At 47.4% G+C, this 14308-nt stretch overlaps 1 protein-coding gene across 3 annotated transcripts in view; it reads right to left on the bottom strand.

Moving 5' to 3' along the window:
- The window catches only part of CORIN (corin, serine peptidase), a 144268-nt gene extending 130167 nt beyond the window's left edge, over positions 1-14101 (bottom strand). For 2 of the 3 annotated variants that reach the window (XM_080403912.1, XM_080403910.1), the window contains exon 1: positions 13992-14101. In XM_080403912.1, coding sequence (XP_080260038.1) covers positions 13992-14066 — 75 coding nt within the window. In that variant the 5' untranslated portion in view covers positions 14067-14101. Of the gene's footprint in view, positions 1-12668 lie in introns of all 3 variants that reach the window. The other variant, XM_080403911.1, reaches the window with a different exon arrangement.
- Between the last annotated feature and the right edge of the window lie 207 nt (positions 14102-14308).

Here is a 14308-nt window from a genome sequence, read left to right on the forward strand (position 1 = left end):
TACATTATAGCTACTTTTTAAATATTCCCTCATACTATTTATTTTCCTCTTGCCACCAAATATTGCAATACAGAAAGAATATTTGCACCAGTTTTAAACGCTCTAGTATGCCAATGGTATCTGTATAAACTTCATACATACTCTGTCCTCACAACTCTGATAAAAAATGAAATACAGGCATAAATAATAGACTAAATGCACAAATAATGGAATGTTCCCACAAGAATGGGTCTGTAGAAGGAAACAGGGGTGCTACATGCTTATTCATTTGTCTCACCTCAAGTTTCCAGGTTAGTGGCCAAGACAACAAACCCATCTCCCTCAATTCTCTCTGTAGTCGATAGTTACTCTGAGTCATTCTCTGAGTCTGTAAGACTAAGGTACCTCACAGACACACGTTTATCTCCCTCTCCAAGGAAAGGGCAAGACTTAGATGCAGAATCCTTGAGAGCAGACTGAAAGAAATCGATCCTAAATGCTGGAGATTTTGGCATAAAATAGATTTAGCACAGCACTGGACCAAAACATATTCTCAGTACTTGAAGATTACTGGTGCAAGTTCCCTTCCTACCACTGTTGTTAGAAAACTTGAATCAAGACTGTTAGGAATTAAATACCGTGCGCACCGTAGTTAGGAAATGTCAGTGTTTGGTTTTTAAGGCCACAAGTTACTTGCTTTCAATACAATCAGATTTTGTATTAAACAAGAATATAGTGAGAATACATCAGATAATTTATTCTGACAGCTACAAAATGCTGCCCCTAATGAAATGCCATTAACCAGTGCTTACCTGGGTGCCATTCTTTCAGTAATGACTGCAATAAAGGAAAGACAGAATGCAGTAACTCTGAGCTAGTTTCAGTGCAGATTTTTAAAAAATCCTAGGCTTATCTAGGACTGCTGGATCAGACTGCTCACAGCTGATTTTCTGAAACCACAGAGGCAGAAAAAAGTAAGATAGAAAAAAAAAAGTTTCATCTTACTACTGAAAGACTAAAAATTCATTGGACCAAAATTCACAGCTTATCTTCTGCAAGATGTGGGGAAAATTTGATCTCATGAGTGTCATTTCCATAACATGCCTGTCATATTAAAGCACATAAATGACAGATTATGTTAAGATTTATATGTGAAAAGCCTATGGTAGCATTCAATTTTCTTTTTAGACACAAAAATTATAAGTTACTGGTCTATAAAGCGGCCTGAATCATGGTATAAGCACTTCACAAAAATATCTCCTGCTGTTGTCACCACAAACCTAACAGATGTTCTCCCAATAAAGAAATATCATTAAGGCTAACAGCCTACTCTCAGTATCTTCTGTGCATGATGAGTCTCTATAAAGAAATGCAGAAGACAACTGCTGGATCAGAAGCATCAAAATATCTTGGAACAAATCCTACACCAAAGTGGTATGTCGTGTTTATGCTGGAAAGAAGTGGAAAGACAATGCCATGACATGCAGGGAGGATGTCATTAGAGGGCAGTAAAGACGTAGCCTTGCAGAAGTCCTCATGGTGCCATGGAGGAATCTGCTACCCAGCCAAGCAATAGTTCATGTATGGAAAATACGTTCGATTATGAAAACTATCTGCAGTTCTTTCCATATCCTTGACATTGTTCCTCTTCGAATGTTGAATCAGTGCTCCTGTGGTTTTACCAGCTCTCATGATGTGGGTCTTAAAGCTCTAGACTAATGGAGTCACACCGGCCATTCCAGCTTTCCTTTCCCTGTAAGGGAAGATGGTTCCCAGTTCGCATGGTTCAGAGCAAAAACTGAACATGTGAAGTGTCAATGTTTGAACACACCACAGCATATATGTGTGTGTATATATATATGTGTGTATAACTTTAAACATAGTCATTCTTACAGCCTCTTTTGACCGACTCATAATACTCAAATACCTGGGAGTCAGTAACAGGAGCTGCAAATGTTCTTCATTTTTTATCAGTTCTGTCCTGTTCACATGAAAATTTGGGAGTCAGCAGTGCGCTTCTATTTGACTACTGTATCATCCAAAAAAGGTAACACCATGCTTTAATAGCCACTGTAACGAGTAGAAAGTGCAAGATAAATCCGCCAAATGTACAGGCAAAGTCACATGCTAAAAACAGGAACTGGCAAAAAGTAACTGGAAACAAGCTTTTGCATAGTCTTTCCTTTTCAGTGTTACAGGAGTCAGAAAGACAAGCTGAAATGGACCAACTGAAGAATGAATGTCAAGGCAGCATAAGAAACTGATACTAAAGCAGCTTTTGTCTGCAAATACAAGTAATACTTCAAATTCCAGTGTACATGAATTTAAGAACAAAAGTGCCATAATTATTCTGAAAGGAAATAGTGCAATTTAGGGGAGCAAAAAAACCCCCACTTTTCATACAGCAAGGCAGCCAACATAAGAAACATGTTATTATCACGTGAATTGTGATTTTCACAATGAAATACACCAGTTCTCCTGATAGTTCAAGTTCACTGTAATCCTGTAACTTCTCCCTGGAAATTCCATATCCTCTGAACAAATCACAAATTGCTGACATAATTCATTCAAAGTTTATTTTTGTGACCTCCTTTCCCATCTATGAAATAAAATACTCTGATTTACCCCTGTTTTAAGCACTGAAACATAAACATACTGAGTCACCATACCAATCCGAAACACACAGTAGCCCAGTAAGGGAAATGTCATATAAAGCCGGGCACATCTTTCCAAAAGAAATATTTGGTTGGTGCTAGATGCCATGCCCCACAAGGTTCTTTTGGCTGAAACAGAAACCTGAAACATTTAACTTTCCTGACTTACATTTCCAATTAAAGTAAGTAGGGTATAACTGTGTCAGTGATGTTTCTTCTGTGTGCAGAAGACACAGTGTATAAAGTAAGATGATTTTTTGCCTTTCAGACTACCCTAGAGACCCATCAGCCACTTCTTCTGTTGAGGTGACCTTTCAAGCTGTTATTAATCCAGCATGAGACACAGTGGAGTAAAAATCCAAACCAGGCATCACCAGAAGTCACCAACTCAGACTCATGAATGTCGATGTGATATTCTTCCTTTCATTTCCATCTCACAAATTTGGAGTTCTTCACTCCTGAAAAATAATTTCAGCCATTTTTTGAGCCACTCAGACAACTTTGGAACCAAGAAACTGTGGAGATACACAGGAGAAGCTCAGAAGAGACAAGGTGACATTCAGATACGTCTCACCCAGTTCTGTGACAATGCAGTTGTGATGCTGACCCAGCCTCAGTTTAGGGCAGAGCCAGCGGTAAGTTTGCTGGGACAAAACCCGAACACAGCTACGGTGTTCCAGTTATCTGTGTGCTGAAGAGCCTGCACTGCTGCCTGCCAAGTGAGATCTCCTTTGGAGTGTGCCTACAGTGCTGTCCAAACAGCGTGACTGCAGACCCCTCAGACACAACCCACCCTCACACTTTGAACTTTCTAGCTGAGGTAAAACCAGCTATCAGAGCCACCAACACACCAAGTTCCAGATCTGCTTTTATCCGGGATGACAGATAATGCTGTGCTGCCAGTGGTGTTACCAGTGTCCAACAAGTCACTACCTTACAGCGTATGCTTAGTTAAGAGAGCTAGCTTGGTGCACTGTCCCTTTCTTAGTTCATTCTTCCCTTGCAGAAGGCTTTGAGGGAGGTGGAAATAAGTTGGTCACTCAGACATACGCACTATGGCTGGGAGATTTGGAGCTCTGAGGAGCAAACTATTGACCTTGGTTCTCTGTTACAGGTATCTATGCTTAACATCTCATCAAAAGGTGTGGAAGCAGAAAAAAAAAAGGATTTTCATTGATTCCACATACCTGGTGCCATACCAATAATTGCTCTCCACACCATTTAAAATGAGAACTAGACAAAACATTTAGCCATCATATAGGGTCAGTACTGATCACTCTTCAAAATTTGAATTAAAAAGGGGGGGGGGGGGGAAGATATTGATCACTACTAGAGAACAGTAGTGTCACCCTTTCAATAACATTATGTTTGAATCTCCTCCTTTTCCAAAGGAAGTGCTGCTGAATAATGATTCCACTTTAACATAAATGTTAATTGTTTACATACTTATATATTGTACATATTTACAATTACTTATAATTTCACTGATGTAAACTTGCAACTACAATGAATGTTTTCCATATTTGCAATGGAACTTTGTTGAATTTTCAAGAACTTACAGATTAAGAAATGGTTCAGCTGATGGCAAACTTACTACTTCTTTAAACTCTCTCTTCTTTATTACTAACAGCTGGTGGCAAAGGTGTGTGATATTGCCGTGTCTCATAAGCTGAGCAAGATTAAGTAAACATATGGAAGCCAGAAAAGATTTTTCAAAAACCAAAGCATCTGTGGAAGACATTGATTTTAAGAACCAGACTATCGTTAGCATTATCTGATATTTCTCAATACCAGAACATGAACATCCATTCAGCATACTTCAGCAGGAACTGGAAAAGTGTTTTGGGGAAATTAATCTTTAATTAATGCAGAATTTATGCTCTGGGGGGTTACTAGTTTTCTGTAATTTTCTAGGGCTTGCAAAAATTACTCATGGAAGATTCAATAGTGCCATGCTGTTTTTCCGAACACACCCAGAGACCACTCTAATGCCTTCCTGGCTAGCCAGATGTTTGCTGCATTGAAGTTTGCTAAGCAAGTAAAGCAGCAATGGCAAGTCTCTGGCTATACATTGCTGTGAATCACAACTCAGCAGGCAGGGGAGTAACACAGCACTACCTTCAGGCTCCTGCTTTGCTGGGAATTCAATAAGTGGATGCCTGCAAAAGAGCCATTAGCACCAGAAAGCAAAATTGGAAACCATAAAAAAAAAGTCTTAGTGGCCTAATTTGTGAAAATAAACAGATTCTGAAAAAACATTTTGAGGGGGTGGAGGGTTACAGTTGGAGGAAAACCTCCTCCTAAGATCAGTTTTCCAACCTGGAAAAATAGAAGGGACAAAAAGATATCCTGCCTGCTTTGTGGTTCCCGTTCAGTGTATCAATCACCACCTGTGCAGAAATCCCACCAGAAGCCCCATTCCACACAAGGTAACTACACCTCTAACTGGACATACCTTTTTTTTTTCCCTATTAATGCCTTATCAGTAGGCTTAGCCTTCTGAACTTGAAGGTGACCAGTGCATCATAAATGTGCCATGCACAATACTGATTATACAATTAACCTATCTAAAATCAGAAGCTTTCAATGACATGAATTGGATGCTAAACTGAAATGTAAGCGAAATAAATGGCAGTAATCTTCTTAGAAGCATTTGTCTCCTTGTGTCTCCTGTATTTCTTATTCATTTTTCTCCAAAATGTATAGATTACTTTTACACTACAAATGTCTGCCTAGAAGACATTAAAATTTTGGATTTGAATGTGTAATGTTAGCTTTACACTACTGACTTTTTTCTGAGTTGTGAATAAAAAGATACTAACCCTTGGACCAAGGATAAGAGCGGTAGCAATGTTAATCAAAGGAAAGGTCCTGGTTTAGAGTCAAAGCAAAGCTTCATCTGTTCAGCATAGCTGGATATTTATTTGTCCTCTTCCCAAAGATGAAAATAGACTTACACAGGTCAATAACCTACTACCTATAAAATTTAGAGGTCACTCATTCATGTTTCAGTAGGATACCACATTGTTCAGAAATGTGCCATCTTTGACCATTTTGTTTCAGTAGCAGAAAACAGAGAAGGAGAAGGATATTTTTTGAAACTACCAGGACATCTTGACAGAAATAACTGAAGAGTTGACTAGAGATTAAATCCATTCATTATTGTTGAAGTTATGAAGCAATAAACTGATACAGAAAACTCAAGATTAAGAGGGTTAACAAGGCACTTACATTGGTGTATGCGTTTGACTATGACTCTGATATAGGATCAAAGCTTTATTGATCACAGAAGGATTTGTAGGATAAAAACTTCCATCTAAGTCACTGAAACAATAACAATCTGGTGAAATATTCTGTAAAAGAAGGAAAAAATCCACTGTATTTATAGCTACGACTATTTAATTTGTCATCCCTAGAACAGATGTCAGCTTTCCTCCCATTCACATTTTCTTTGGAAATCTCCAGGAGTCACACAATAATCCTATCTGTGATGAGGAAAAAGTAAACGGAAACCATCTGGGTTCTTAGGCCTTCCAGACCACTATCAACACTATTCCACATACTCCAACGTTACAGGGAGAAAGAGTATTGTTAGTAACTTATAAACATATTCAATCATCATTTCAGACTCCTTTCCAACCTTGTCTACATGCACTACAAATTATTTAAACTTACACCTTTGAAATGGCTGAGCAGGGACAAACCCAAGCTTAAAAAAGACATTTGCTACTTAATTCTTTTGTTACATGGTTGCTACAAATCAAATACCAAGGAGAAAAAAAATTAACAAGGGGGGGGGGGGAAGATAGCTGCTTACGCTACAGTTCCTGTTACTCTTTCAGATATATTATTCACTCAGACAATATTTGTATGTGTGCAGAGCTAGCATCTTTCAAACAACAAGCTCTCTCTCAGCAACATCTGTCCCTCAACGCTGTGTGATGGCAAAAATGCACAGGCTGTTAAAGCGAGGTGGGTTCAGCCATCTCCTTTTATTTCTGAAGATGAGAAAATGCAGGAAGTTGGGGACAGCCTAACAACTGTAGTATGTTCTGCTTCTGTAATCTCCAGGTTCCACTGGTTCTGGAATAATTTTAACATAGAGAAAATAATCTGCCTAGAAAAAGATTTGACACTGAAGGCAGGAGCAATGGAAGAAATCTCTGTGTCGCAATGGAAGACCAGAGCAGACATAACTATAATAGAGACATACGCTGTATTATTACATGAATGCAGAGTTTCAGGTCTAAGAGACCTGGGATGGAAATCTCCTCGGTGCTACCAGTGGTTTTATTTCCAAGAGAATGCCCTTAACTGCTTTCTGAAATCTAATGAGATGAACAACGCAAAGAGCACGTGATTTCTTACTGCTTCGTTCAGAGGCAGTAAGGGGAAAAAAAGAGAGCCTCTTTTCCTAGGAAATGCTTCCTGAGTCTGAGATGCTCTCAAGCAACTTTCAGGAACGCGCAAGTGACAGTTCAGGCTATTTTGAAACTAGAAGCTCTCTGAGGTGACGAGCAATGGCAATTGCTCTGGGCAATTACTATTACTGTTAAATCACTGTGACGTTAAAATCTCTCTGGTATCAAACAGATCAGACGTGGAAGATTCTAATACATTACTTTTTAAAAGACTAGGTTCTGTGTACGGCAGAACTGAGTATCACAGGTCTGGAGAAGATTTGACAATCACTGACCAGCCAGTCCCAAAGCATGAGCACCATCCACTCAGCACTGACCTTGAATTCTCTCTGAACTACAACATGTGAGTTGTAATAGTTGTAGTCTGATGCTGTCCCAAAGAAGGAAACTCGTATCTACCTTCAATTCCTTTCCCTTAAGGTCTGGGTGAAGGTGACTTAAATGTTCAATATAGAAAATGCTGCTTTTTCAAGAAAAAGTGAGCCTCAGAATCCAGGAAAAGCACCTGCAAGGATGCAACCTGACAGTCTTTTTTCCCACAGGTTTACAGATTTGTCCCCCACGGATGATTCTATCAGTAAAAGTTTTTTAAACCATCTTAATTTCTGTGTAGTCTCTGGGGAAAAAAAAATAAAAAAAAAAAAAAGCAGTATGTATTAATTTAACACGCATGCACAGGCTGGGGTCCCACAGAAGCATACTGTTATGGGAAACATGCTTTGAAACGAGGGCAGGGTTTGAATCATCAAAGCATAAACTTCACCATTCCAAAGCAGCTCTGATGGTGTCTGATTTTCAGCCTCTTTTCACTTTCTCAGGGCTACACACTAAAAACTAACTGTTGCTGGCAATACTACTGACAAAAATAGAGAATTATAAACTGTGTGGCACCCAAAGAAGCAGACGCTGCAGAGGTTCCACTCTAATGACGAAGGCGGTGAAAAGGAACTGAAGGATGACTGGATTCATTTCATCCCTTCATGATTTGGGGATCAGGGAAGAGGGACAGGGAAGCAGACAACCAGAGGTAACACTGCCACTTCGGTCAGTTGTGAGCAAACATGCTTTCCCAAGCTGAGGCTATAATGAGGTGGCTTCTAGATAATTCTGCCCCTGGTTACACGGGCATCTGTACTGGGTGCTGGTGGCAAGCTTGCTGGCAGTGGGGGCACTGCAGGGGTGGCCTCCATGAGAAGAGATCAGGGGCTGTCCCATGCTGGATGTGGCCAGTTCCAGCTGGCTCCGCACCAAAGGACACTGCTGAGCCCATCAGCCGAGTTGGTGGTACCTCTGTGAAAACATATTTAAGAAAGGGTAAAAACCACATGGGTCTCTACCCATGGGAAAAGAGTGAGAAATGGCAGCACAAATACCAAGGAGGAGAAGCAGGTGCTCTGTGGCAGAGCAGATACTCCCCAAAGGACTGCAGCCCATGCAGGATCCACGGCAGAGCAGAGGAGGAGTGAGAAGGAAGGAGCAGCAGAGATGCCCTTCTCTGCTGCTGGTTGCCTCGCTGAAGGGATGGAGTGCCACATGTGGGGATAACAAGGGCGGAGGAGTCTGGAGTGAGGCTGACCCTGGGAATGGGCGAGGAGAGGTGTTTTCCCCAAGTGTTTTAATGCTTGCTTCTTTTTTTTTGCTTTTGTTTCATGATACCTGAATCAGTAAATAAATATATAGATTAATCAGTAATAAAGCGTTTCCTCCAGTCGAGTCTGGTTTGCCCACAACAGTGATCAGTGAGGGATCTCCCCGCCTTTACCTCGACCCACAATCTTTCCCAGTCTTATTCTTCCCATTTTGCCCCGGTGCCACAGGACGGAGGGGGTGAGCAGGAGGCCATGCAGGGGCCTGGCTACCAGCCCAGGCCACCCCACCACCCCAGCCCCCAGCGCGGGCCATGCTCCAGCGGCACTGGGAGCCAGGAACTGCAACATGGATGCACCGGGAGTCACAGCAGCCACCAGACAACGCTGTCTGGTATCTGCCGCTGGCTTTGACCTCCAGATATTCAGATTTTGCAGGTGAAACAACCTGAAATAGCAGCATATGCACACACAGATGATTACAAGCACTGCTTCAAATTACAGCGGCTTGCAAGCACAGGTGAGGAGAAACTATCCCTTCAGGGGAGCAGTCTTCTGCGCAAGGTAGGCATGGAATGACATCTAATTCGGACTTCAGAGGTAGCAAGATTCCCATCTCTTGCTTGAAAGGGCAAGCTCTTGCTCACTTGTTGTCTCGTTATTATTTTTATATTTAGGATACTAAACCATTATCCCCATTTCTTTCATGTTCGCTGATTTAAAAGACAAGCCGAAATGAAAAACGCCACTTGGAAGGGAGCTACCTGTTCCGCAGCTGGGCAGCAGAAACGAACTGTGCTTCCACCTGATGGTTAAAACAGGAGAGCAGAACCCGCGGCTGGGCGGCGGGGGCGCGCCGGCACCGGGCCGCAGGGGGGGCGCGGGGGGGGGCGCAAGGGGGGGGCGCGGGGGGGGGCGCGGCCCGGCTCCGCCCGCGCCTGGGCCGGGGCGTGAGGCGCCGCCAGCCGGCGCCAGGGCCGCGGGCAGGGGGCAACGCCGGGGCCGGTGGAGTGCCCAGAGCCGCCGGGCCCCGGCGCTAGGACCGGCCGGCGGGGCTACCCGGCCGCGCTATTTTTACTGCGGTATTTTCTGCATTCAGACTTTCCACGGCAGGCGGGCCGGGTCAGGGGATCCGCGCTGCCGAGGGAATCTGACGGGTCAGCCCCGCAAGAGTTATTTATAGAGGGGCGGGGGACAGCGGGAAGGGATGCGACCGGCATCATGTTCTTCTGTCGCGGGGCTGCGGGCCGGGAACGGCACCGGCGAACCTGCCCCTCCCGGCCCTCTGCGGCGCCGGGCAGCGCGGCTGTGGCGGGGGCAGGCCGGGCCGCCCGCTCGGAGCCCGCCCCACGGAGAGCGGGCAGGCGGCGGGCACGGGGGCTGCGGCGTGAGTCGGGGGGGCGGCCACCTAGGCGAGGCCCTGCCGCTCTTCCTACCCTCTCTCCCCCCCCCACTCCATTTTTCCTCATATAGTCTCAGGAAGCGAGGGCCCACCTCACACATACACTAACCAAACCCCGCAGGTACGGATCCCAGCAGGTGGAGAGGGACTTCCATGTCCTGGCACCCAGATTGCGGCGCAGGACAGTTCCGGACCAAACCACACACCTTCACAGGACGAAAATTGGCTGCGGAAGGGTCACTAGGATTAAAAATACAGAAGCAATGAGGGTAGTCAAGCTGGAGCCTGTCCGGCCACTGTCTTCAGAGGTTCTGTGTGTGAAGACCTTTTCCAAGGAGGATTTAAGCTTTCCTTGTCCTGCTGTGAAAATCCGTCACTTCACAAAAGTTTATCACCCACATTTCTCCCCGGGTGCTGGAAAGCTGTGCTTACCCAGCCTGCCACTTACAAGGTCTGTTTCATTTTGACAGGGAAAGAAACTGAGCAGAGTAGAAACGTCAGTATTTCAAACTGCAGCCAGACTGCGCCCCCCCCCCCCCCCCCAAGCCCCCCCCAAGCCCTGCTGCTTAACTATTTCATCCTGAAGGCATTTAAAAATCAGGAGGTGTCTGGCTGCCACACTGGGAAGGGCCTAGAACTGCCCTGCTGCAAGTGGCCTGACACTCACCCCTGCCAGACCCGAGCTGGCATTCAGAAACAAGGCGTTCATCTGGCCTGGAAGTATTTGCTGAGGATACCTAACACGCCGACAGGATTTGACTCTTCCTACACAGTGTGGTGGCAGCCGCCATCTTTTAAAACCTGGGCACACCATGAAATAGTGCCATTGTGTGTAACTGCGTCACAGAGCGAGCTTGCTGTTCAGCCTGAAAGCAGATGACCTGGTATCCACAGCCTCCTGGTCCAGGTGGGGTCAAAGCCACAGCTCCCATCTCTTAAGGGAGTGTCTGTAGTGCTTATACTGTGCCTGATGTACTGGGGTGGCCTGAATCTGCTGGGCCTCAGTGTGGCAGAGCCTCACACAGCCCCAACAGCCAGTAGGCCACACCGATGGAAGTACTGTATTCCCCCTTGTGTGCAAAGGATTTATTCAGAGTTCATAATTTGTTAGAGCAGTTGAGTAGTGATGAGCAGGAGCTGCTGGCTTTCTTTGCTGGGTGTAACCATCCCAACATTCCCTTGCATATTCTGCCTTCTCCTGGAAGGACTGTTCCCCTTGTAAATGAGATTTCTGTCTGGGTGTTTATCCACCTCAGCCTTTGCATGCAATCCTCACTTGGCCATGCAAGTAATGACAAGAAATTATGCGTCTGGCCATACATGGACTTAGTATAACAGCAGGACAGTAATGTTCCTTGAGGGAGTGGAGTGCTAAGACCTAAGCATGTATATCAGCTTAGCAAATAAAAAAAAAAACAACCAACAATCCCCAAAAACAACCCAAAACCACCAAACCTCCTACATTCAAGTCAGCCTGCATTTTAAAATAATTATTGGCACTGTTAACAGTCCTGGCTTTCATTTCTATCTGCAGACATCATCTAATACACAATTAACAGTTAAACGATAATACAGATATATTAAACTTCCCTGTGTGCATTGCACATTTTATAGAACACCTCCAATCGTGACATGTTTCAAAGCATCTTGTACTTTTGATTCACTGCACACTCAAGTTATCTACCACAAGCACACAGTTGAGTGCCAGCAAAGATTTCTGGAAAGGAAGGGAATGCTTTCTTCAGTATTTTATAGTCCCAGCTCCAGAAGACTGAGGAAAAACAATGTTTTGTCCTGATGGTCCCATAAGATACTAATAGGGCGCAAGTAGATTCCTCTAGTCTGGGTGAGTGAGCTATGCTGCCTGGCTCACTGCCCCGAGAGCCTTCTCAAGAAAATGAATACTGGTGGCTTCCTTAAAAAATGCGTGCTGAGTGACAATTACATGTGAGGTTGAAAAGCCGAGCTTCCCCATGGGCAGAAGAACCCAGCTGTTGGGGTACCCTATAAATGGCAGATGGAGGAGGGAAAAAAGGTCGTGAGCATTTCCTTTCTCAAGGAGCTTTGGACATTGTTTGGGATTCCCCTGTCCCCTGGAGGAGCCCCCAGCTTCCTACCAAACCTTGACGTCCAAGACACTCAGGAGATGTCACCGGTTTTTATGAAGACACACAAGCATAGCAGTTCTATATTTCGCGGTATTGTTCCTTTATAGTTGTTTGGATTGCCTCGGTGGTATACTAATGCAATGCGGTCTGTGTCGCAGTACCTGAGAAGCTTATAATAGATCTCCAACTAGGGCATCCATTACAAAAACAAAGCTAGAGGATTACAGTTTAGTCCTGCTGACTTTGAGGAACACAGAAACGGTCTATGGGGCCATATGGAAAAGTCCATTCCCATATCTTTTACTGCTGAAAGCTAAACCTTCCCAAGGGACCCCATGAATGCATTTAAAAGCTCTAGATATTTGATTTCACTTAAGAGTTTTGCCATCTCTGCCAGACTGCTAATAATTTAAAATAAAGATTAATTAATTAATCCTCTGCCACGAACTGCATCCAATGATCCTGCATTTTAAGACAAGTGCAGCAACGACACTACTGAAGTATACTGCTGTACTTACAAACTTGTGAAACCCGCTGCTGTGTGCGCCATTGCGGCCGCGTACGGATCGGTGCGACAGCGCGGAGAGCCCTGCGCCCCCTCTTCAAGCGCTACGGCATCAGGCTCAGCACCCCGGCGGGGACCGGAGCCGGCCCTCCCGGGGGGCGCTCCCGCTCGCTCGCCGCGGGGCTCCCACCGCCACCGGGAGCGCTGCCCGCCGGGCTGAGCCCGGCCCCGCTGCTCACCTGCGGCCCCCGCCGCGCCTCCCCCGCCGACAGCGCCACCCGCTCCGGGGAGACACCTGCTCCCCGGCTAGGGGAGGGAAGGGCGGACGGGGGGGGTGACCCTGCGGGTTCGCACTAAGGCATCAGCCCCCCTCCCGTAAGGGCAGGCAAAGGATTCTCCTCCGCCGCCCGCCCCGCTCCTCCCAGGGGGTGCGCTGGGAGACTGCGAACACCCGCGCTATCGCCTCTGACACTTGCTGCCACCCAGGCTGCTGTTTCTCCCTGCAAGGATTCGCTGCCCGCCTCTGGGACCCTCCACGAGATGATCACCTCCCGTCGGTGGTGGCGGCCAGCGGTACCATCCCGCCGGACAGCCGTGGGAGGGAGTTGGGGCAGGGGCGGAGGAAGGGGAAGGAGGCCCCCCACCCGGCCTCGGGGTGCATCCGACGCGAGGGTAAACCCTGCCCCCGCTCGCTGGTCCGGGTGGCACTACGGCGCCGGGGGCGAGGGCACGGTGCGCCGGCTCCCCGGGAGCCCGGCCCCAGCGGGGCTGCCGCGGCCGTCGGGCCAGAGCCCAGGTCCAAACTTTGCTCTGGGCACATCCCGGCCGGACCTGCTGCCGTCGGGCTCGGCGCGACTCCTCCCCGCCCCTTCCAACGCCACGGCCACTAACGGGCACATCAGCCCCGGTGATCTTCCTCGCTGACTTCGGGAGAGGGCCGGGGGGAGGGCGCCGCTAAGCCCTTCGTGAAACGCTACCGATGACCGGTTGTCATTGCGACTCACCTACACGCACAGCCGCCTAAGTTCCGACGCGGGAGCGCCCGGGGACAGCTCCACCGCGGCCTCCCGGGGACACGGCACCGACCCTGCCCGCGACCCGCTCCCCCTGCCCGCTCCGCCCCGCGCAGGCTGTGCGCAGCGCACGGGGGCTGCCGGCGGCCGCGTCCCCTCCTCCCGCCCGCCACCCCCGGCGGCCGGTGCCCCTGAGCGCGCTGCCCCCCGCCCGCAGCCCGGGGGTCGCCGAGCGCCGCAGCCAGCCGCCCGCGCAAGCCCCCGTCCCCGCGGTCACCGGGCGGCCCCACGCGCGGAGGGGAGCGCCCTCGGGCTCGCCTTACCCGGTTGGCGGAGCGGACCTGCCGGTAGCGCTCCTCCTCCGCGGGCAGGGCAGGGAACTGTTGCATGGAGAGCATGCTCCGGCTGCGGCTGAACCCTCTCCACTTCGGCCGCCCCCCCCTTCTCTATCTCGGTCCCTGACAAGCCGCGGCCGCCCGCCTCCCGCACGCACACACTTGCGGGGCGGAGGGGCTCCGCATTTTGTCTGCTCGGCAGACTCCCCCTCCCCCCTCCTCCACCCAATAATAATAAACCTCGGCGAGAAGGCCGCCACATCCCCACCCCTTTTGCACACAAGGCTCTACCCCTTGGGGACAAG

This window comes from Falco punctatus (assembly GCF_963210335.1).
Source record: "Falco punctatus genome assembly, chromosome: 1".
Taxonomy (NCBI): domain Eukaryota; kingdom Metazoa; phylum Chordata; class Aves; order Falconiformes; family Falconidae; genus Falco; species Falco punctatus.